At 43.0% G+C, this 24,982-nt stretch overlaps 1 protein-coding gene across 11 annotated transcripts in view; it reads left to right on the top strand.

Annotated features, from left to right (window-relative positions):
- Window positions 1-318: 318 nt before the first annotated feature.
- Window positions 319-24,982, top strand: part of ST3GAL3 (ST3 beta-galactoside alpha-2,3-sialyltransferase 3) — a 202,528-nt gene continuing 177,864 nt past the window's right edge. For 4 of the 11 annotated variants that reach the window (XM_064147747.1, XM_064147746.1, XM_064147745.1 and 1 more), the window contains exons 1-2: window positions 319-401; window positions 1,166-1,310. In XM_064147747.1, the coding sequence (XP_064003817.1) occupies window positions 1,196-1,310 (115 nt within the window). In that variant the 5' untranslated portion in view covers window positions 319-401; window positions 1,166-1,195. Of the gene's footprint in view, window positions 402-446; window positions 536-605; window positions 764-1,073; window positions 1,091-1,165; window positions 1,311-8,058; window positions 8,102-8,748; window positions 8,798-9,034; window positions 9,097-24,982 lie in introns of those variants that run through there. The other 7 variants (XM_064147742.1, XM_064147741.1, XM_064147744.1 and 4 more) reach the window with 7 other exon arrangements.

Here is a 24,982-nt window from a genome sequence, read left to right as displayed (position 1 = left end):
GGACCAGCGCAGCCCTGAGAGCCGCGCAACACACTGCAGGGACGGGCGCAGCGCCGCGCAGCGATTAGGGGCGGTGGGAGGACTCCACGCATGCGCTCCGCCGCGCTGCCGCAGCGCCCCTCCGGCGGAGACCCCCTGCCGCCCGTCTTCCATTGGCTGCGGGCGCCTCCCGCGATAGGCTGCGGGCGCGGCCCCCAGCACCGCCCCATTGGCCGGTGGCGGCCGCTATGCGGGCGGGTCGGCGGCGCGGTGACCCGCCCCGGCGCTCCATTGGCGGCCGCGGTGCCCCTCAGCTCCGCGGCGGCCGGTCCTGCTGCGCCGCGCCCGGCATGGCGGCGCCCGCAGCCCCGCGCCCGGGGACCGCAGCTGGCGGCCGATCGCCCAGGGCCGGCGGCGGCCGGGTGAGAATGAACGGAGGGGGCGGGGAGGAGAAGTGGGTGCGATAGGGCCGTCTTGGCCCAGGTGGCCGCTGCCGTTCCGGCGAGCGCGGTCTGGGGAAGCGCCGGGCTGAGAGAAGGCAGTGGAGCCCAGCAAGGTGGGGGCAAGCGGCGTGGTGCCTAGCCCGCGGCGGCAGCCAGCCCGGCGGGAGCGAGGCCGTGGCGGTGCCCGTTAGAATTCAGATTGCAGCCGGCCGCTGCCAGCTGTCAGCCGGCAGGTACCCGTCGTGCTGCTTGGGCCGGGCCGGTCCGGCGCCGTACTCGCCTCCAAGGCACCGCATCCTCTCTGCGCGGCATGCCTGCGGTCCGTGGGACGCCCCCGCCCCGTGAGTCCCATGGCGTTACGGGTTTGCTTTGCGGCGCGTCTAGGCTTGCCTGTGCTTGGGCGGACCGTGGTGCTCGCCAGGCCTCGCCGGCTGTGGCGGCTCTGGGGCCGGTTATCCGAAATGGGCCGGGGCATAAGTGCAAACGAGGAGTTGGGCTGCTGCCCGTCACAGCTTGGCAGTGGCCTCCTGTCTCTCTGGAGCACTGATCCTGGCCACAAAACTAGACAGCTGCCGAGGGTCGTGGTTCTTATCTCACTGATGCGGTTTGGCTAAGTGCAGTGCTTTACAGTGTGGAGAGCACGGGTTTGGATCTGTGTGTTACTTTGGGTATGAGATCGCATGTTCTGGAAGGATGACTGTCAGAGAAGGTGGCTCCAACCTCAGTCTGTTTCTCATCCTCAGGTCATGTAGAAGAGCAGATTTGATGTGAAGATGGGACTGTTGGTGTTTATGCGTAACCTGCTGCTAGCACTCTGCCTCTTTCTGGTACTGGGATTTCTGTACTATTCTGCCTGGAAGTTGCACCTTCTCAGATGGGAGGACTCAAGTAAGTAGGAGAACCGTGTAATTGTTTTTGGGCTCCCAAAAATGTCTGTCAGGTAGCTGCTGTAGTAGTGAGGTGAGGTGGTTCTGATTTAGCAGTATTAGAGGGATGTGATTAAGCCCAAATGCTGGAGCAAAAGCTTAAGGGGCTGAATTTGTGATTACCTAATGCTCTTTGTGGTTTTACTTTTATTACTGGGTACAAAAGTAGATTCACGCTGTAGAAATCTAGTATTAAAGACTTCAGTTCTTAGAATATGCTGCGTTACTTTGTGATTCCTAAGTGTCAAAATAAAGAGTCTGTGTACTGAGACTTTTGCTCTCTCAATCTTTCTATACATTTTTAAATATCTAAGACAAACTGGTTTTGGTGTTTATTTTTCCTCTGGTGTATTTTAATTTCTATAATGTTAGGATGTTTATCTCATCATCTTACTTTGTCCTTCAGAAATCCTTATCTTCCATTTATCTTCTCTGTTATTCTTTGCCAACTGTCTCTCACCTTAAAGGGTGTCTCTCCACCTTTTTACATCCATAGAGATATCCTGACCTCACTGGATACAGTCTGAGGATTGTACTGTACAGTGATGCTGTAGGAGGTTTTAACTGCAATGAGATGCAAATTACGCCGAGATTTGATTACTCTGTTAGTGCTCTTATTTTTGCTTGTTTTGATTGCTTTCTTGCATGCATGTGAGAATTGTTCATTGAAATACAAAACCAGGAAAACAATTCCCTTCTCTCTCCCCCTGCCTCCCAAAGCGCTAGCCAGCCGTCTTTGCAGATGTTCCTTGGACTGTTTTAGATGTCTCGCAGTGACCGTTGCTCCTTAGATCAATGGCTAAGAAACACTGATCCAGAAGGATTGTTTTTCTGTCCAACAAAAAGCTGTTGGTCAAATTCCTTTTTTGCTGTATTGTGTTTCTCTGCATGCTGTTGAGGTATCTACTGAAGTCCTTACTGAACTTAGTAATTTTCTACTTCTCTGTGTCCTGCATTTGTTATTTCATCTTTTGAGGAGTTTTGCATAATAACAGATGGTGACTTGGATATGCCATTTGGACTGACTTTGACAGGAGGACTGCTAAGGTGTCCTGTACTAGAACAGGTATTGCAAGATTGAATTTGCAAAAGGAGTTGCATAGTGTCTTTCTGAACAGTGTCTATTTCTTCAGGTTTGTGCTTCAGAGAGGTAGTAAAAAATCTTGCCTGTGATCTTCTGAAAGATGTCACTTTGGTCTTTGAAACAGAGAAAATCTTTTGTGCATGAAAATTAGTACTGAATGTAGTTAACAGTTTTGCTATATGTGCTACCACACGATGATCTGTTATGAACTTAAACCACCTGTCATCCTTTACTTCATACCACCAGAAACTGCTGGGACTTTGCATGGCCTGCCAAAAACCCTTCAGGCCACAACTACTAGGTGAACTTTGATAAATGTGTAGGGCAAGCTTTGTGTTCATGTGCCATATACCAAGGTTCTAAACATGGATATGGGTTCTAAATTTCTTCAGTTTTCATCTCTTTGGATTTTGTGCCTTTAGTTGTGTGTCCTGTTTGTCATTTCACGCCGTGTCAGTCCCTGGGAGTTTCGTGGTAACTGCCTTGCAATGCAGCATTGCAAATTTTTAAGCAAACAGTGCAGGTTTTTATAAATTGAACACTTCTACCTGGAAAGATGACTTCATGTTGCAGCCTTGTTAGAGAAATTTCTATTGAGTGTACTGGGTGCTTTCAGGTACCCCTGGATGTTCTGGCAGAAGCACTGTGATGTAACACCACAGCCTTTTTGTTCGGTGTGTGTTTCTTTTATTCTGACCTTGTCGGTAAAATGTGTTCTTCCTTTGTTCTTGGAGGCTGCAGTGCTGGCTTTAAGCTTCTTCAACATGTACAATACAGGGATGCTGGATTGAAGATTTAGTTTATTGATCTTTATCAACTGTCAGAGTTGATCCAGGCTGTACCATTGTTCTTTTTCTTCTAGACACATTTATGGATTGTGTCTGGAAATACAGGATGAAGTTTCTTGACTTGTTAATGTAAATAGCAATCTAGTGTAAGATGGCATTACTTCTGAAAACAGTTAAAAGTGGTACCAGGTTTCATTGGACTTCAAAGTTTTGTATGTATCAAAAAATATTTTTGTTTTTGGCATGTAATCTTACACGTGAGGAGTTTAGGCAAATTTTAAATACAAATTTAAGCCCCTATTGGGAGACTTCATATGAAGAGTTAATGTTAAGCTTCCATAAATATTTGGAAGTTAACGAATGACAGAATAGGAGTTGCTCATTTAACCACGATTAGGCTTCTTGAGCATGTGTAATATGATACAGTCCATAATGGTGCAATTACACTTTCTATTTTCTGAAGGGCAGCCTTGCTTACTTCAGTGCACAAGACATGTGGTGCTTGACAGCTGTTTGTGGTTTTATTTCCTGAACTGCAATTCAGCGTGTGACCTTGCAAATTTCTTTAAGATTGATATGATAATGGTGATGTCCCCAGAGGCAAAACTTAGTTTAGATGTTGGTTTTGGGGTGCTTAATAATCCAAGATCATTGATTTTCTGTGTAAGTTACTTTCTTATTAAATTATTTTCCTCTCTTCTTGTGACTGATGTCTTTATTTTGTGTGATAATAGTTCCCTAGCTTCAGTAATCACATTCATCTTGTCATCGTTCTGCTCTTTGTGCTAGAGGAGGCATGAAATGATGCTGACATCCAACATCCTTGCAGTGTCTTCAGAGACTGGTTAACATTTGTATTTAATACTAGACACAAAACAAATTTCCATAGAGTATAGTGAGAAACACTTGATCTGCTTACTGCTTGTGTAGCTCGTTTGCCTGATGTTTTTGAAAATGCCTGCATATGTTTTTTTGATGAGTTTGAGTGGTAACTCTGTAAGGAATGTAGTTGCTGAGATTTCAATGCTTGTGTGTTTAGCTGCTAAAGAAGATGAACAGCTGAACTGATTCCTTTTATTTGTACTTTGGACACCTGCAAGAGAGGAGGCCGAACTTCTGAACCGATTGAAAGATAAACAACAGTGTTTCTCTCACCATCTCCATTTAACTTTAATTGTGATGCCTTAATGAGTTCTGAGAGATTGTTCTCCTTGCTGTGTGACTCTACACCTTGCCAAAATACAAAGGAGAACAGGAAAGAATTAATTCTCTAGGGTTTATCTTTCTTGTGATAAGAATAGACTGAATTCAGATAATGTGAACTAATTAAGGTTGAATTAAGTCCAATTACCTCTTCGGTTCAAGACAAGCCTCTAGTGACTGCTCCTCCTCTGATCTTTTTAGTGAAGTATCAGGGCTGGCTACTCTCACCCAAGCCTTATTTCATGTTGATAGCAATATATTGTTAGTTCCCAGAGCAGCAGCAAAGTGCAGAAACATAGTAATACAATGTGAATGCAGGAGGGCCTTTGAGTTCTGGTGATGGTTGGGAATACATGAGCAGTTTTAGGACAGAGGTAAGCTTTCCATCTTTCTTTCCAGCTTTCTGTAATGCAGCTCAAGTCTCTGACAACACTGGCAAGATGTTCACCATCCCTGCTTGTTCTTCCCAGACAGGCAATAATGACAGATGCTGCAGCCCTCTGATTGGGTGTTGAGTTGCACGAAGGTGTGCTAAACATGTAGGACTGATAATGCGATGTAGGAGATGAACAAGGAAATAATTTTGTTATCGGGTTTAGCTGTTGTATACATCCTAGAAGGGCCTTGGAGCAGCAAGCTATTTTCAACTCTAATTCTGGACAAGCAGCCAAAGAAATAATCACAACTGTTCATTGTGTTTCTGGGCACTGAGTTCTCAGGGAATTCTCATGCAGTAGTAACAGAAGCAGGTTTTGAAGATCTGAGACATCACTGCAGCTTCTTTCCTAACAACTCCATGTCCTGTGCCTTCCACCTTGTCTGATGCATTTGACTTTGAGGAAAGCAGGTGTTACCTGTATGAGTGTGAAAAAGCACATGGGAAGGTGCCCAATTGTCTTTGAAAAATACTATGAAAGGTGGTGTCTTGCTGACAGTGCTGCTTAGATTTGCTTCCTCAGCTTGGAGGAATGCATTTTTACCCATAACTGAAGGGCTGAATATGTTAAAATTTTAATAGTGATGCTTATTACTTAACTGGGTACACATATAGCTGATTTTGCAACTTAAAACTTAATGTGTTTGCCAGGAAGGAACAATTCCACTTAAAAATGTCCCAGTCGTGGAAATATTGGACTCATTCCTCCAAGGCAGCCTGCCTTTTTTTTTCCCCTTCCCCTCTCAAATTATGGAAATCTACATGGGACAAGGACAGTGTAACATTCTTTCCCTGTATTTCTATCTATATTAGCATTGAATTAATTTGAAGAAACATATACCCTACTTTAAACACTTTTGCCAAAACCTAAGTTAATGCAATTTGCAGCTAGCTTGTCAGGTTTGAACGTGGCTTTTAAAACAGCTCCACCTATATTCTTTTGATGTCTCCATAAAGAAACCAAGTCACTACTCTGTCATCTCTTGCTCCTTGCTATTTTCAACTCTTAATTCTGGAAAGCGTGCCAAAGAAATAAAGTCTTTGGAAGAGATTTTCTGAAGGTATTTCAAGACCCTTATCCCTTTTTTTTTTAAAGTGTCTGTTTCTATGGGAACTGAGGAGACATAAACAGGCAAAACTGATTCACTTCTGGTTGCAGGTTTTTAGTTTGCTTGCATTTCCATGGAAACCAGTCTCTCAGCAAAAAATGCTTAATCAAAAGCAATCAAACTTGTATCTTTAATGTAAATAATGACTTCTCACTTTCAAAGTGGAATGGTGTTTTTCTCAATTCTTGTACTAAGGACTAAATATGTACTGAAGAAATGAATCTTTTGTCAAGGGTTTTGGAATGTGCATGCTCCCTGTCGTGTGGCTAAGGCCTCATGGTATGTGTGATGGTATGTAGTGTGGGCACAGCTGTTGGATGTGGAGTTCCTGGTGACCTCATTGTTCCTCATTAAAGGAGTGGATCTTGCATACACTGACATCTCACTTTTTCCCATTCAGTTGTTTAATAAAAACCGTGAAGAGGTTGTTCAGTTGGTGTGTGAGCAAGTAGGCCACAGAGACAAACTCCTCCCATGTGTGGAGAGGCATGTAATAGTTTCATGTTCAAACCCTCATCTTACTGTCCTACTTGCCTTTGTCAGAAGGAGGAAATGCAAGAGTGCTCCTCTGAAAAATAACATCTCTTAGCCAGCTCAACTTGGCACTGAGAGCATGAGTCTCTGAAAGTGGGGTTGAGCTAAGCTGGCTGAATTTATGGTTAGGTGGATGAAGAATCATATCCTTTTGTACTGTAGAATTACATGCCCCTGTTGTGAGGAATGGCAGGCAAATGGTAATGATACCGATTTCAGTTGCTCTGTGCCTACCTGTGGCCTTAGCTTTAGGGTGTGTATGTTCTTTATGGTAGACTCTATTGCCTTTGCTCCCCAGACTGAAAAGTCTGAGAGACTTTAACCTTGTGGGTGTTAGCTCTTTCAAAAAGCTGGTTTGGACAGTATCATGCAGCCATGTAAGCCTCCTAAAACAGTTGCTTTTTGACTTTGCAGGGAGAGACTGGAAACAGCAGTGAGAGGGAGCATTGTGAATTCACTAGTGTTTGAGTGACTAGTAACTTGAAGGTTTGTTTCATCTACCCAACTGTTCTGTAGTCTGTCTTAGTGCTGTACTTACTGCACCAAAACTGGGAACAAATGTTTAGAAATTTGTTATAACATGGATCCAGCTACAGATTTAAGGAATCTCTTTGCTACATTTCAGATGCTTTAGGGATTTGAGGATGACAGTGATGCTTTTTGGAATGTTAGGAAGTAATATTATTGAGGCAGCAGTGAGCATTAGAAACAAAGATGTAAAAGCAACACTTGTCTGGTAAAGCAGCTTAACTTCTCTAAGAATCCTCCTCTTGGGCTGAAATGTTCTGCTTGTTTTCAGCTGAAAACTTCAGTGTACTATGGGGAATGTTTTTCTTATCTGTGCAGAACACAGAAAAATGGATTGGCACCCAGAAGTCATTAGTGTTGTTCAAGTTAGTTTGTGCTCCTGTTAACTTGCCAGGATAAGAAGCATGGCTAATCTTCAAATCCTGCAACTCAGGACATTCAGCTGTGGTATCTTCCACAGCTATAAACTTGCCACTTCTTTCTTGGCTGGAGACAGTTGTGTATGTTCCTAGTTCCTCTCGGTCTGGCTGTCTGATGTAGATGTACAGAACTGCCTGTCCTTTCCAACACAACTGCCTGTCTGCCTGCCACCAGGACAGAAGAGACAATCTACTCAGCAAATATGAATCAGAGCTTTTAAGGTCTGTGAAAGAGTTAAAACCAAAATAAATTTAAAAATCACTAGTGACTCTTAAAAGGCAGCACTGCACAAAGTATGCCAAAGAAACAGGGGAATGAAAGTGCTTCATCTTTTTCAGATCTGGTACTACATATTTAGTGAAATACCCAAAGTTACTCTACAACCTTATTGTTGGGGGAGCTCTGCTGTCTCTAGGAATTGACAGTGCTGCTGTAATGTTAACGCTGCAGGACAAAACTCTGCTGGGGCAATGAAAAGTGATGCATGACAGAGCAGTTGAGGGAGGGAGCAAGCATAATGTTGCCTTGTCTGTGGAATTTCTCCAGAGGAGAAAAACTCCCTGAACACGCTTCAGGCTTTAGGAACCTAGAGGGGCATTGAGAGCATTAGTAGTCAAGCACTTCGTGGATCAGGGAATGGCTGTAGTGCTGGTACTCGTCTTTATTCCTGGGTTGCTGTGAGCTAACGCTAGCTTTTTAGCAAGATAGAAAAGCAAGGTGCAAGAGTGCTTCTCTATCCCCCAACACACAGACAGGCCTTACTTAGACTTGCATCCTGAAACATTAAGGTGCTCTTGCTTCTCTTGACCGCAGCAGTCTCATTGCTGTTTGAGCCCCTGTTCAAACCTTTGTGTTTCCTGTTCTCTGCGCTTGTGTGGCTAGCTGGTTGGTGCAGCTGAGCAACTTGCTCAGTTTCAAACAGTGGTTTTATGTGTTTTTCGCTCAGTTGACCTTAACTTGACTTGGTGTTTCGCTTGCTTCATTTGTTTAACTCCTCTGTGTTTTCTGTCTGTTCCCCACCCCCTCCACCCCAGGCCTGGGAAGACGGTGTTCCTGTGACTTTTGACAGGAGGTTTGGGATACTGTTTGTAAGGGGCAGCACTCAGCATACTGTATGCAGCCGAAGCTGTGTCCTCCAGAACCGTTTTTCAGAGGTCAAAGTCAGCAGCTTTCCATGTTCTGGAAGGTAGAGTGCAGTGAAAGCACTTTACCTCACTTAGCAATTGCTCTGCAGCTGAGGGCTTTCAGAGGTGAAAGGACTTATTCATCACAGATGGCTGTGAACCCCATGGCAATGAGTTCAGCTGGAAACAATACCTCCCTGTGAGGACTGTTTCATCTGCATTGGTAAGCGGTTCTCTGCATTTCCCAGTCTTGTCATTCTACATCCTTTTGGTGTGTAAAGCTTATGCCTCTGACCTGTAGCTATTGCAGCAATGGCTGTTGTGCCTTAAGGTATTACCAGCCTTAATGGAAGCTCCACCCTATCAACTGCTTGATAGAACAGATCACACAGACTTTCTCCAGGCTTTAAGACAGGCAGGCTGCCTTTAAGCACCTTTCATAACCACTGCTTCACGTCAGCTCACGTGTTGTTGGGGCAATAACGCCTGGCACAAAGCAAGAAATATGTGCTTTGGCTCGAGGTGGACAGCTCTTGTTGCTGTCATCTACTGACTGTGGCCTTAGTACTGGTTCTTACCGTCTCTGGTGTGCTTTAGGTTGTTTTGCAGGGGAGATCGTTTCTAAAGTATTGTTTTCTGCCAGCCTTTTTGGTGCTCTTGTCACTATAACATCTTATTTTTTCTCGTTGCTCTCTGGGTTTACATCGCAGTGTCGGGCAGAGACAATAAACCAGCCAATCCTGGGTATGACTTGCAAGGACAAGTACAATTAGGTCACGAGGTGTAGCTCAGTATGAATTATGTATCTCTTCTGCACTTCAGAAGGAATGCAATTGTGCACCCAGCCATCAAGCAAAAACAGTTTGTACTGCGTATGCATATATAGATGCTTGACCCTGATTTCAAGTGATTACTCCTTTGTGGCATCACCTGATTATATTGCTCTTGTATGCACTGCTTTCTCGAGGAAACAGTAGTGTGTGAGAAAACTGCCAGAATGCTAGCCAGATACAGAAACTGGAGGATGTTTCTTAGGTTTTGGTATTTTGAATCAAGAGATGTCTGGACAGACTAAGTTGCATGCATCTCTGAGAGTCAGAATTTGCCATTTCTTGCTCTGTTCCAAAATAGAAAAGTCAGAATGTGTTAAAATTAGCTGTTTCCATTTTTAAGAACTTATAAACACATGTTGCTTGGTTTTTTTTTTGTTTTCTTTTCTTTTACAGATGATGTTAGGATCCCTGCTACTATAACTTGGTTTCTGTTACAGCATGTCATTTTTTCACAGCTATTATCCTGTGGAATTCAATGTTAGGAACTCTGATTAAATATGAGGTCCACCTGAGCTGCAACAGTTCAGTATGTATGCCCCTTAATAGCTTCTAAAACAGTAAGAGTTGGCCCAGGGCAGTAAGAGGAAAGCTTAACTTACATCTTCTCTAGCTGCAGTGAGTTGGCATGTTCTGAGAAATATCTTTGTTCAAAACATTATGCAGAGATGAATGTATGCTTTAAAAGAAATCAAAAAAAGCTGAGCTTTCCTAACAGGTAAGTAGCCAGTGGCTTCCTATGTATGACAGCTAACTCTAAATAAATGTTCACAAAGTTAATAATTTGTAAGTGCAACTGCATCTTTTTATCTTTGTCAGAAATGAATCAGTCTCAGAATAGCTTTAATGTTATGTAAGTGTTGCTTTTTAGCTGTCTAGAGGCCCTAAACAAAACAATGTCCTGGAACACATTTCTAAGGATTAAGGGTAATAAATAGACTCAGAAAGGCAGAGGAAGCCAAGACACAAGAAAGTGAAATTATTCTGTGTCACACAGCAGCTCAAGGGCAGAGCTATGAATAGAATGAAGGTCTCAGGGTTCTTGATCTAGTGTCTAGCTGGGCAAATTAGGCTCACTCTCTTATGAGTTTTACATTGCTGTAGTTCAGGAGAGCAGTAATATGCTGAAGTTGCTTGCTTGGGACAGAGATCATCTGCTGATATGTGTGAAAACACTGCAGTATTTCAAAGTACTGTGTTAATAGTGACAGCACTGGTGGTGGTCTGCGTGGCCAGTGCTGGTGGCTCAATGTGGGTACTGTAATTAGGGTATGATAATGGCTAGAATAAGCTGCTGCTAGGAGTTGCCTAAGAGATATCTGTGGAAGTGCCTTAGGACCTAAGTGTACAACCTCAATAATTGTAAATGCTGGTTTCAGGTTTTTCAGTCTTCAGATTCACCACATGCACTTCATGTTTTTCAGCTGCAGTAGTACCACAACCACTTTCATCTTTCTAAAGTTTAAATTTTGCTCTCCATACTGAAACTCCCTTCTTTTAAAACCTATTAAAGAAGTAAAAATGTTGAGACATAGACTAAGCTTCTAGAATTTCTGCTCAAAGGATGAAAATCTGAGCTTTTGAAAAGAAGGGGAAAATGGAACAATTCAGGCAGTTTCAATCACAGAAATCACTAAAGCTTTAGGTATAATTAGAAATCTAATTACTATGAATTTAGTTGCTAAGACTTTTGTGCCTTTTGAGACTTGCCCTACACAATTCTATCAGGTTCCAAATAGCACACTGGCACTTCTCCATTATACTGCTAGGAAATTAGTAATGCTGCTTTTCTTACTGTTAGCACTGTTGCCATAATCTCTGTTTAAAAGTGCCTTATCTGGATATTAGAAAGACTTTTAGTACTTTCAAATATTCATTATGTCATTAATTTCTCTATTTTTGAGCTCAGAGCTTTTGTGTTTGGATCCCATAGTTCATTAGAAGTAGAAGCCTGAGTTAATAAAATGTAAAGACTGATGGATTTTTTTTTTCTAATTTTGCATGGGATTTAAGGATGCTTCAGATGCAATTTGAATATTTCTGAACTTTTGAAAGATAAGTCTGCACTTGGAAAAATAAGCCTTATTTGTGTTACAAAAACCTGAAGGCTTCACTGCTGCATAATAATGTCTGTCTTCTGCTTGCTGCAGATTTTGTTTCCCACAAAGTTAGTTTTATAATTGCAGCAAACTGTGTTATTTGAGAAATAGTTGGTGCTTCTATGAATGAAGACCATGCTGTTAAGTGAAGAGACTGCCTTTAGCCTGCTGTTTTCTAACTTTTGGATAATTTTAGTTTCTCAATGCAATTGCTAAATTTTTACTTTTTAAAAAATAGAATTCAAAATAGCTCATAAACTAGGGCTGAGTGCTCTGTATTATGTATTCTGCTATGCAGACAGCACTTCCTGCTTCAAAGGATGAATGGATGAAGGACTAGAGAAATCTGTTTAGTGATATGCTGCTCTTATGATACAACTTTGATGGAGAATTCTTTCTTCTGATTAATGTTAAGGATAGCTTCAAAAGATGGCAGTTGAAAAGTGAGAGGACCTATTAGGTGGAGAACAAAAAGCTTGTTATTGGGAAATTCCCTCATTTCTAGCAAACTTTGTAGTGTAAGAGAGAACTAAGATAAAGACATTTTTCTGCAGACACTTGAATGCAATCTCAGGAAGCTAAGGCTACTTTGATTTTTATATTATGATGTAGCCAAAAGGTTTGAAAACTCATTTAGCTGTTGTGTGTTAATTGCTGATTATGACATAGTGCGTGCTGGTGTGAGTATACCTTCCTCAGCACTTGTGTGCGTGTATATGCCTGTTTAGCCTGGAGAAGAGGAGGCTCAGGGGTGATCTTATTACTGTCTACAACTACCTGAAAGGGCATTGTAGCCAGGTGGGGGGTGGCCTCTTCTCCCAGGTAACCAGCAATAGAACAAGGGGACACAGTCTCAAGTTGTGCCAGGGTAGGTATAGGCTGGATATTAGGAAGAAGTTCTTCACAGAGAGAGTGATTTCCCATTGGAATGGGCTGCCCAGGGAGGTGGTGGAGGCACCGTCCCTGGGGGTCTTCAAGAAAAGACTGGATGAGGCACTTAGTGCCATGGTCTAGTTGATTGGTTAGGGCTGGGTGCTAGGTTGGACTGGATGATCTTGGAGGTCTCTTCCAACCTGGTTGATTCTGTGATTCTTAGCAGGAATGGAGTTACCGCATAAGCAGCTTTCCTTACCCTTGGCTCTGGTGCGGTGTTAACTAATCTTGTGATAGTTTCTTTCTTCAAGGATTATAAAACTGAGATTAATTTTTAATTTTTCTGTTGTTTGCCTTGAAGAGCTGGACAAAACCTCTGAGATGATTTACTCCACAGCCGGCTTTGCTGCTTGTGCTTGCAAAATCAGCTGGATGTGAAGAGTTTTTCACACTTGGGTGAAAGTGTTGAGTGGGTGTGATATTTGCTGTTAAATCTCTCTCCCTGAGAGCTCTATGTAGGTACTTGGTGCTTTTGCCTCATCCTGGCTCTTTATTCTTTTTGTTTTGTGCTTGCCTGTTTGTTCCATTATTTTTGATCTGACATTGTGTCTCATGGAGAAGTAAAAGTTGAGTGGGATATTGTGATTTTTTTTCCTGAGGGATTAAGCTTTTTTCGCTGGGTTTTCTAATTTTTTTTTATTTTTTTAAATTTAAATAGACGCTTTAGTCTTTGTAAAGACTAAATAACATGATAGAGTGGGTTGTGCGACATGAATTCTGAGCTTGTCGTCCCGAGCCCAGGACTAAAAGTAGCTTGTGCTGCCCTGGCTCGCATTCAGATACGCTGGGAAACTTGTTTGTATAGCGAATTGGACCAGGAAACTGATACGGTGTGAAAGTACAGAGGCCTTCTCTTCCCTCTCCCTCCAGCTCTTTAGGAAATGTTGTTTTTAATCCATACTGGGCAGGCTGACACGTTTAAACCAGTGTTTTTGCAGCCGCACGAAGGAGAGGGGTCCGACTGGAAAGGCTGCGCTTCCTTGCAGGCTGCGCTTATTGCTGGTGCCGGCTGAGGGCAGCAGCTGCCTGCTGCGGCATCCCTCGCCAGCACTGCCTTGCCACGTCAAAACCTACTGCAAGCCGAATAAATATGATGTTTTTGAAAAAACACCACAAATAACCCCCCCAGACAAACGGAAAAACACAGCCATCGTCTTTTCCTTCGCAGATAAAGCGGCTGCTGCCATTCCCTGCCTGAACTTGCATCAATACTACTGGGAAAAAAAACTTTCTACAGAGTTAGTTTAGTTTGGAGGAAGTTTGCTGTTTGCATCCCAGGCCACTACTCTTGCCAGCATCTGCTTTCATGATCTGGTGAGAGGCTTTGAGCACAAGCCCTACGAGGAGAGGCTGAGGGAGCTGGGGTTGTTTAGCCTGGAGAAGAGGAGGCTCAGGGGAGACCTTATTGCTGTCTGCAACTACCTGAGGGGTGGTTGTGGCCAGGGGGAGGTTGCTCTCTTCTCTCAGGTGGCCAGCACCAGAACAAGAGGACACAGCCTCAGGCTGCGCCAGGGGAAATTTAGGCTCAAGGTGAGGAGAAAGTTCTTCACTGAGAGAGTCATTGGACACTGGAATGGGCTGCCCGGGGAGGTGGTGGAGTCGCTGTCCCTGGAGCTGTTCAAGGCAGGATTGGATGTGGCACTTGGTGCCATGGTCTAGGCTTGAGCTCTGTGGTGAAGGGTTGGACTTGATGATCTGTGAGGTCTCTTCCAATCCTAACAATACTGTGTGTGATACTGTGTGTGATCTGGTCAAGACCCATTTTGTGACAGTTTTGTGGGTTTGCATCCTGACCTCCCCCTATTCAGAAGGTCTTTTAGTGCCTCATTCTAATAACTGGATTTATTTTTGTTTAATTCAGTTGAAATTATGCATGTGTGCAAAGAACCTGGGGAGAGTGGGAGGTGTTACACAGGGATGTAAGGTTTTGAGTACCATCCTTGTGTTATTGCAGAGGGAAGAAAATCTAGGCAAATACAAAATTCTTAGGAAACCAGACTATTCTACATCAGTAATTTACAGAACAGCTCACTTCATTTAAATGAATTTTGCTAGTTAATGAGAAAGAAGAGAAGTTGTAACGCTGTAATCTTACCTTATGGGTTTGTGCTCTGGTGAGTATCTGGATGCTTCTAGGGATCTTTCTTGCAGAAGCTGAAATGGAGACTGAAAGACACTTTTGATAACTTGAATTGCTCTACACTGGGAATTTATATGGGAAACGAAGACCAAAAAATGCTGAAGGCCTCACTCAAGTGATGATGACATGTTGGTAATTTTTAAAACAACTGTTGCTGTTAATTTCTCTTACTTGACTTGCTTTAAAGGAAGAAGCAAAGTAAAATTTTGGGGGACATAAATTTGTGTTAAGAAGCACATCTGTTATATATCTCTTTCATGTTTCTTGGCAAAAATCTGTGTGGGTAAGTTCTCCTTCTCTGTCACTGATAACAGTTTCATGTCAGGGTAGCTGTGTGTGGTTAGACTACAGGTTCAAGTTGCATGGCATCTTGGAAAACTCTCTGTGGGGTTAACATTTACAGTAGTTTCTTCCCTCTCACTTTCATATCTTCCTGGTTTGTGACCTTTGATTCCTGAGGCAGATGTGTTGTCTTTTCATGTGATAGTGCCTACTAAGATTTTCTGACATAAACTTGTCTAACTGCTTTTCAAACCTCTGTATAAGTTTCTGTTACCATCTTCCCATGGTATTCAACTTCCCAAACTAAAGGTGTGTGAAAAAGCACCCCTAGAGCCTAGTTAAAGCATAGATTTGTTAAGAAGGTGGGCAATAAATTGGGTTTTTTTCTAGAAATATTTTGTAAAATTGCCCTGAATGAATGGCAAAGTATTTTTATTTGTGAACTTGTTTTGGATTGTTGGTTGTTTTTTAAGATAAGTGATTTAGAAGACAGCATAGTGATTGTTTAACTCTGGGTAGAAATTACAATGACAGCCTAAGAACTTACCAGGATCCAGAAAAAACTTAACATCTAGATGCTGGAAAAATATATGAATGAAAGTCAGAGTTAGAAGAAGAATGAATCTTGCTTCAAGGTATTAAGCTTCTTTATGTGAACTTAGGAACAAAATATATGTTCTAGTAGAAGAAATACGTTTTAATAGAAGAATTTTAAGGATGTCTCAGATGTGATTGAATAGAGGCATGTTTCTGTCACAGAATCACAAAATGTTAGAGTTTGGAAGTGACCTCCAGAGATCATCAAGTCTAACCCCCCTGCCAAAGCAGGATCACACAGGGCAGGCAGCACAGGAGCGCATCTATATGGGTTTCAAAAGTCTCCAGAGAAGGAGACTTCGCAACGTCTCTGGGCAGCCTGTTGCAGTGCTTTGTCATTCTCACTATAAAATATCTCCTTGTGCTGAGGTGGAACCCCCAGTGTTATAGCTTGTATCCATTGTTCCTTGTGCCATCACTGGGCACCATCAAAAAGAGACCGTGACCTTCATCTTGACACCTACCCTTCAGATATTTATAGATGCTGATAAAATCTCCTCTCAGTCTTCTCAAGACTAAACAGCCTCAGGTCTCTCGGTCTTTCTTCATAGGAGAGGTGTTCAGGTCCTGCAATCCTCGTAGCTCTCCATTGGGTCCATTTGACTCTCTCCAGCAGATCCCTGTCTCTCTTAAATTGAGGTGCCCAAAGCTGGACACAGGATTCAAGATGTGGTCTCACCATGGCAGAGTGTAGGGGGAGTAAAATTTCCCTAGACCTTCTGGATATACTTTTATTGATGCACCCCAGGATGCCTTTGGCCACGTTGCTGTACTGTGGATGACTTGCTGTCCACTGGGACTCCAGGGAGCTGCTTTCCAGCAGGACAACACCAAGTCTGCACTGGTGCCTGCTGCTATTCCTCCCCAGATGCAGGACTCTGCACTTGTTTTTCTTGACTTTCATGAGATTCACCTTTGCCCAGCTCTGCAGCCTGTCCAGATCTCGTTGGATGGCAGCACAGCCTTCCATTATCAGCCACCCTCTGCTTTGATCTGAATTTTTGCCCTAATCTTCTAGGGTTGCTCTTGACAGAGGAATTCCTGTGTATTGACATGTGATGGTTTGGGGTTCTAAACCACCCTTTCAGGAAGCTGCACTCTTCCAAATTTTTCCTGTGTTGCAAGCATCTAGAATTGAGTGTCTGCATTAAGCTATTTCTCTGAAAACAACTAGTCTTTTGTACTTCTTGAAGATAAGAGGAGATTTATTCTAGCAAGGCAGGGTCAAATTTGGAATTACTCAGAGTTGGTCTGTGGTTGATGCTGGTCTCTGTTACTTTCTTATATATCACTGCTTTAAACTTGGAAAAAATAATACTCTCTTTTGGCTCAGGCTGATTCTGAGACGCAAATTAAAGCTAATTTGGAGTGATCAAACAATCAATCAACCTCTTGCTGATTTGTTGTAGAAAATTAAGAAGCCAGTGGGGTTTTTTTGAGCACAATTTCCCTTCTCAATTCTGTTGTTTAAAACAGAACCCTTTTCACTTCTGTCTCACCTGTGTTTGTTTACTTTTGGGGGGTTTGTGTATTTTGTTTTTTTCCCCCTGTGTCCATTTAGACATCCTTGCAGGCTTAGAAGTAAAAAGAGTCCTTTTAGGAAACGTAACTGTGGTATACTCCTCACATTTGTGTACACACACATGTAGCATGTAAAAAGTGAAGAACCCTCTCCCAGATTCTGTTTTGTATTATATGTTCAAATACAGAAATCTAGAAGAAAATAGACCTACATTTAATGTGTCTTAATATGCCTCTAATTGTTCAGTTCTTTCTGGTTTAAAGTGTGTTTCAAAAATGTCCAGTGTTTTTAGGAATGGGGGGAGACTTTGCAAAATGATAGAATAATACCAGTTGGAAGGGACATAAGGAGGTCTGTAGTCCAATCTGCTAGTCAAAGCAGCCTAAGTCGTTAGGTGAGACTAGGTCTTTCTCAAGTCAGGTTTTGAAAACCTGAACGGAGGCTGCACAACCTGTCTGTCCTTTTCCAACACTTCACTGTCTTAGTGATAACCAGACTTATCTTAGCATTCAGGCCATACCTCTTTTTTTTTCAACTTAGTGCCTGCTGCCTCTTACTGTCCCATGGGGGAAATGGGGAGTGGCTCTGCTTTCTTGGTAATCTTTCTGCAAGTGGTGGAAGGGTGCCCTTTTGTCTCCCCAAAGCTTTGTCTTCTTCAGGGTAAGCAAGCCTTGTTCCTTTAGTCTTTCCTCATAAGTCTTGTGTTAGCATTCTGGTCTTTGAACATGTGCACAATCCCTTATTTGTCTTTAGCCCTTCTTAGAGACCAGGCGTGATGGATTAAGACAGAGAGCTCATTGTCATTTGGAGGGGTTTTAAGGTTTGTTTTGGGTTTTGTTTCTCTCTAAACTGTTCTACTGCTCCATGTCAGTTAAATAATTTCATATACTTTTTGGTATTTCACCTTCTGCTTCTTTATTGTGCACTTGTGGCACTGTAGATACTTGGTACCCATACTGGAGCTTGTGGAAGAAATGTCAGGTTGTTCAAGGGGCATTTAATATTGAATGTACAATATTGAACGTACCAAGTATACATTAACCATGTAAGTAATGCTCTTGCTACCAAGAGGCCTTTTGCTTCTCCAGAGGCTCAGTGCAAAAACAGTCACTGTTAAGGGAGTCTAGGATGATGGGGATGAGTAGAAAAACAGACTTCAGGCAACGAACACCCAGTCTGGACAACCTGTTCCATGGCACTCCAGTAAAATATTTCCTGATGTCCAATGTGAACCTCCTAAGCTGTAACTTATGGCCATTATCCCTTTCTGCCCATGAAGGACTCAGAGTATTGGCAGTCAGCATGTTGATGATTGCTTGTTTGAGGGTTGGTTTTTTTTTTGTTGTTGCTGCTGCCTTTGGGTTTTTTGGTTGCTTGTTTTTTTTTTCTATGAATGTAATTGTAGGTAGACAGTGAAATCCTGAAGGCAGTGTGGGGTATTCAAAGGTAAATCAGAGCTTGCTCTTGAAATTGCAGAGCTCAATAGATGAGAAAGGGAGCGGCTGTTTGTGCAGTAGTACTAATTTAGGCTCTGAGTACTCAAAACTTAGCTATTTAATAAGCTCAGGACAACAAAGAGTAGTTTGGGAGAGGATGACTGTTACAGACTGCTGTGCAATCAGATGTCAAGGGCTGGTATGAAGATGATGGTTGCAAGGGAGGCCTTGCACACAGTGCAGTTGGCTCCCTCTGGAGAAGACAGAGCTGCTGAAAATAGCTGTATCGTGTGTGAACACTACTGCTTTTGAACCTACTGTTGCTGCCAGATATTAATGATAGACATGTCTGGGTTGTGACTTAAAAATATGGAGATATTTGGAGTGTGGAATACAAGTTTGATCTTCACTGAACTGACACAAATTTGGATTTGCAACCAATTTCCGTGGGAGACGGATGACTACAGTGTGTTGGGTCCAAAAAAGGTAGTAGTGCCCTTATTGTCTCCCTTGTGTACTTGTGTTTGGTTTCTCTAATCCTTCTGAGCATTTGTATTGCTTGTTCTGTCATGTTGCAACTCTCTGATCTTCCTTCTTCAACTCCTTTCAGTTCTGCACTTTCTGGTACAGTGCAGATGTTATTTCCCAAACTTTCTGAGGTAGTTTGTTTTTGCATCAGGCATCCACACTAAGCTGTTTGAATCTCTTCCATGAATTGCTTAATCGATTCAGAGCTCTGCGGTACAGGAACACTTGAAAGCATTCCCTTAGTTGTGCAATCAGATCTGTGTCTAGTATGTTGCCAGTTCAGCTACCTTTTGAGTCCATTGCACGCAATTGTCTTTCTGTCTGCAGTGAACTATACCAACCATAGTGATTGTCTCCTTTTTCATAGCAGCTCTACTTGTTCTTGAAAGATGAGATTTCCAAAGCGTGCAAGCTGATAATCAATGACAAACACCATAATCTCTTCTCCTTCAGTAAGATTTGAGAAGTTAGTATATTCCTCTTTTAAGCCATTTTCTCTTGAAAAACCTTTTATCACTTCTCCTAGCATGTCCCAGTGTACACTTCATAAAACATTTTAATTAAAATCCATTATTTATAGTATTTACTTTGTCCGTGGCAGCTATTGGGATGAATGTTTCCAGAAGGCTTCATTTTGCATTGATTGCTGGGGCAGTTCCCTTCCTGCACCCTGTCCAGTGTGAAGCCTCAGCTCTGCAATGTCTGTCTGGGGCCATGAAATGTTTGGGGAAATACAGTTATTTGCTAGCACGTCAGGTATAAATCTGCTGCGGTTGTACATTGGATGCTGTACTCTCACACAGGATTATAAACAGATGGAGGCATTCAGATGTTTAGAGGTTTCATCTTGAAGATAGGAGCAAATCCAAGTTAATAATTTTTAATTTCTCTTTTCCCCCATGTTGTTTTTTTCTCAAAGCAAATGCCTTTGGCTTCTCTTAAAGGGTTGAAGATGTCTTGGATTTCTAGATGAATGCTGTGAAATTGTACTGAGAAAGAAGTTATGTTACTGTGATTGTAACCATCTTGAGACTTGAGTTGTATTGGCTGAGAAGGCCAGTGGCATCCTGGCCTGTATCAGGAATGGTGTGGCCATTGGGACCAGGGATATCATTCTGCCACTGTACTCAGCACTGGTTAGACCACATCTTCAGTACTGGGTCCAGTTCTGGGCCTCTCAATTTAAGAAAGATGTTGAGGTGCTTGAATGTGTCCAGAGAAGGGCAACAAGGCTGGTGAGGGGCCTGGAGCACAGCCCCATAAGGATTGGCTGGAGGAGCTGGGGCTGTTCAGCCTGGAGAAGAGGAGGCTCAGGGGAGACTTCATTGCTCTCTGCAGCTACCTGGAAGGAGGTTGTAACCAGGTGGGGTTGGTCTCTTCTCCCAGGCGACCAGTGACAGAACAAAAGGACACAGTCTCAAGCTGCACCAGGGCAGGTTTAGACTGGATGTTAGGAAGTTCTTCACAGAGTGATTGGCTGTTGGAACGGGCTGCCCAGGGAGGTGACGGTGTCACTGTCCCTGGAGGTGTTTAAAAGGAGGCTGGATGAGGTGCCATAGTTTAGTTAATTAGAAGGTGTTAGGTGATAGGTTGGACTCGATGATCTTGAAGGTCTTTTCCAACTTGGTTAATTCTGTGAAAGATGATTATTTTTCCTCCCTGTTGTGTCCTGATGTTAAAAATGGGTGAAACTTTAATTATTATTTTCAAAGCACTTGCATCAGACAGATGTGAGGAGTCCTGAGCAGTCAATCAGTAGGTAAGGAGGGGATGGTGTTAAGTTGCAAAATAGGTATTTTATGGTTTTGAAAAATAAGTAGCATTTATTTTTAACTGCTAAAATCTCACTTTTAATATTTATGTATCTCAGTGCCATTATCTTGTATTTTTCTACTCCTGGTACTCTTGTCTTTTACCTGGCAACTTCACTGGCATTAAAAACCAGCTGGGGATGAGCTGAAACTTCAAGGCAATACCTGTTATATAATTGTTTAGTTCTTCTAAGATACTTCAGTAAATACTTAATTTGTAACCTATATTTTTAAGTGTAGATTAATATACTTAATTCCCAGTACTGTTTATTTTCTTGATTACTTATTTGACAAGTTTGTTTGTTTTGTTTTTAAAGTGGCCACTCCAAATGTTTTCTTTCATGGGAAATTGCAGAAAATAGCCTTGGAAAGAACTGTAGGAGGTCTTTCCCTGGGCCTTCAGAATTTTTTTTTGAACATCATTTTATGCCAACATATGTCAGGAATACTCTATCAAATCTAATGGTGGAAACTTGGAGAGTCTATCTCAGTGCTTGATTATTGTTCCCTGTAGAGACATTTTTCTTGATGTCTGCTCTAAATGCCTTTGGCCACAATCAAGTCAGGTGTGAGTTTTTCTGACCCTCATGTGTTTATGTGCTTTAGATTAGGTGATAGGCTTTTTGCAGTCTTTGTTCTTCAGATTTGGAATTTGAACCTTTAGTGGAGAAAGCTTTTTGGAAACTGACCATTCTTTTGTCTAAAGACTCCACAACTTGTGCATATGTTTCTTGGAGCATGATGCTCCAGAAATATTTCTTCTGCGTCTCTGCGTGAATGAGGTAGAAAAATGTAGCTTGCAGTTATGCTTTGGTTCATGCTTTTCAGTACAAAAATGTTGAGGTTTCAGCATCGTAGTGCTGATTCAGATCAGCTTGCCATTTACTATAACTCATAACACCGTTATGCCCACTTGGAAGTGCTGTGTTCCCTTGCCAAGATTCAAATATTTGTGTGCTTGCTGCATGCTCGGCTGTCTGCCTGCTGTTGCTATGGTATCTATAAAAATGTGCTTCTAAGCCTGCACTGACGGAAAGATGTGCAAGCATCTTCAAAGCTTTCCTGCTGTGTCCCGTAGGTTAAAGGCCATTGACCGCTGTCTCCCATCTCTTCAGAAAAAGATGCTGAACAGGGTGGCAGTGTCTGATTGGCAATATCATTATGGGCAACACATTTTGTTGGCTTTTTTTCAGTTTGAAACTCTGTAGACGTTTTTTATTACAGTATCACAGTATCACCAAGGTTGGAAGAGACCTCACAGATCATCAAGTCCAACCCTTTACCACAGTGCCCAAGGCTAGACCATGGCACCAAGTGCCACATCCAACCTTGCCTTGAACTGCCCCAGGGACGACGACTCCACCACCTCCCCAGGCAGCCCATTCCAGTGCCCAATGACTCTCTCAGTGAAGAACTTTCTCCTCACCTCGAGCCGAAATTTCCCCTGGCGCAGCCTGAGGCTGTGTCCTCTTGTTCTGGAGCTGGCCACCTGAGAGAAGAGAGCAACCTCCTCCTGGCCACAACCACCCCTCAGGTAGTTGTAGACAGCAATAAGGTCACCCCTGAGCCTCCTCTTCTCCAGGCTAAACAACCCCAGCTCCCTCAGCCTCTCCTCGTAGGGCTTGTGCTCGAGGTCTCTCACCAGCCTCGTCACCCTTCTCTGGACACGCTCAAGCATTTCGATGTCCCTCCTAAACTGGGGGGCCCAGAACTGAACGCAGTACTCGAGGTGTGGTCTGACCAGTGCAGAGTACAGGGGCAGAATGACCTCCCTGCTCCTGCTGACCACACCATTCCTGATGCAGGCCAGGATGCCACTGGCCCTCTTGGCCACCTGGGCACACTGCTGGCTCATGTTCAGGTGGGTATCAATCAGTACCCCCAGATCCCTCTCTGTCTGGCTGCTCTCCAGCCACTCCGACCCCAGCCTGTATCTCTGCATGGGGTTGTTGTGGCCAAAGTGCAGCACCCTGCACTTTGAGCTATTGAACCCCATCCCATTGGCCTCTGCCCATCTGTCCAGGCGGTCAAGGTCCCGCTGCAGAGCCCTTCTGCCCTCCAGCTCAGTCACTTCTGCCCCCAGCTTAGTGTCATCTGCAAACTTGCTGATGACTGACTCGATGCCCTCATCCAGATCATCTATGAAGATGTTAAAGAGGATGGGGCCCAGCACTGATCCCTGAGGGACACCACTAGTGACTGGCCGCCCGCTGGATGTGGCACCATTCACCACCACTCTCTGGGTCCGGCCCTCCAGCCAGTTCCTAACCCAGCACAGAGTGTTACCATCCAAGCCGCGGGCTGACAGCTTAGCCAGCAGTTTATTGTGTGTCCCTGCCCTAATATGCTTTCTAGATCAAGTGATACAGGGCTCTTTGCTAATGCAAATTGTACAACTTTGTTTTTTTCTCTGTGCTGAAGAATTTTTATTTTCTATTTTTGTTTGTTTGTTTGTTTTGTTTGGATTTTTGTTGTTGCTTTGTTTGGTTTTGTTTTTTTCTAAAGACAGGTGGTATGTATTTCTGAATTATTCTTCAGTGTATTCATTCCCAGTTCAAATTTTGGGACAGTAATATTAACCATGTAATCTAAAAAGAGCAAGAAATGCTCTAACCAATCTTTGCTCCTTGCCACTTGCTAATAGAAGCTTTAGGAGCCTTTTTTGCCTTAAAGTGTTATTATAGTATGTGCTTATTCTCCCTCCCCTTGCTTCCTACATGATGGGAGAACTGTGTACACCTCAGGTTTCAGAAATTAACTTCTAGTAAGGATCATCAGCTGGACACTGAGGCTGATGTTTCTTGGAGCTCATGGCTTTTGCTGAAACTCCACAGAGACCCTCTGTGAATGGGTCTGGAATCTTCACCCCTAAGGTCCTTTGACCTTTCTGTTTCTGTTTTTGCTGTGATGGTCCTTCCAACATGGGGACATGGGGTGATCTTAGGATATCAGGAGTGGAGGAGCCTGCTGTGTTGTCAGCCATGGGACCATTAGGAGGTGTGATGTACCCTTCAAATTGCTTTTTGAAATATCTTCTGATACAGTATTTGAATTTCTCTATGATGTGTGGCTGTTGGAAGATGCACTGATTTTTAAAATCTCAAATTTGCATTTGTCTTCATAGAAATGATCCAGAAAAAAGATACTGTGGTAGTGACTGTTCTGATCTTCCTTAGAGGAGGACAGTCTTCAATGTTATATATATATTATGTATGTGTGTGTGTGTATAAATATTTCATATAGAGAGATATATGTGAGGACAGACTGAAAGAGTTGAGGCTGTTCAGTCTGGAGAAGAGGAGGCTCTGAGGTGACCTTCTTGTGGCCTTCCAGTATCTGAAGGAGGCCTACAGAAAATCTGAGGAGGGACTTTTTAGGATATCAGAGCATGACAGGAGTAGGGGAATGGATCAAAGCTGGAGGTGGGGAGATTCAGACTGGTCGTGAGGAGGGAGTTGTTCAGCATGAGAGTGGTGAGAGCCTGGAATGGGTTGCTCAGGAAGGTGATTCAGGTTCCATCTGTGGAGGTGTTTAAAGCCAGGCTGGATGAGGCTGTGGGCAGCCTGCTCTAGGGTAGGGTGTCCCTGGGCATGTCAGGGGGATTGACACTTGCTGATCCTTGTGGTCCCTTCCAACCCTGACTGATAGTATAACTCTATATGTACATATAATATGTGTTTTATATATATATCTATAATTTAAAAATGTCATTTTATGATCACAGAAAAAGAAACAGATTAATATCATAACCAACTCAAAACAAACTTGAACTAGGTGGTCAATAAATAAAGCTAGGTAAGTGTTCGTGATGCTTCAGTGCTTCAGTTGCTCCTGGGCTGGGCTTCACCTTATGCTATGCTGCTTTGTGTCACTAGAGAGCGCTGTTGGTGTAAGATAAAAATGTGGATTTCGGGTTTTTTCCACATGGAACTTGGATTTTTTTTCACTCCTACTATGTTGGTTATTAGAACTGTTGAAATGTTGTTGCATAGTCATCTTTGGGTTGCCGCCTTGAATCATAGAATCATAGAATTACAGAATCAGCCAGGTTGGAAGACACCTCCAAGATCATCCAGTCCAACTCATCCCCCAGCCCTATCCAGTCAGCTGCACTGTGGCACCAAGTGCCTCATCCAGTCCCTTTATGGATTTACTGAGTAGCTCTGTGGACAATCCCCTATTTAAAAATGAATGTTTTCTCATTGCTTTTTTGCTGTCACTAAAAAGTAC

The sequence above is a fragment of the Pogoniulus pusillus genome, chromosome 8 (genome assembly GCF_015220805.1).
Source record: "Pogoniulus pusillus isolate bPogPus1 chromosome 8, bPogPus1.pri, whole genome shotgun sequence".
In the NCBI taxonomy this organism is placed as follows: Eukaryota; Metazoa; Chordata; class Aves; order Piciformes; family Lybiidae; genus Pogoniulus; species Pogoniulus pusillus.
The sequence above is the reverse complement of the archived record's forward strand: the minus strand, read 5'-3'. Positions and strand labels throughout refer to the sequence as shown.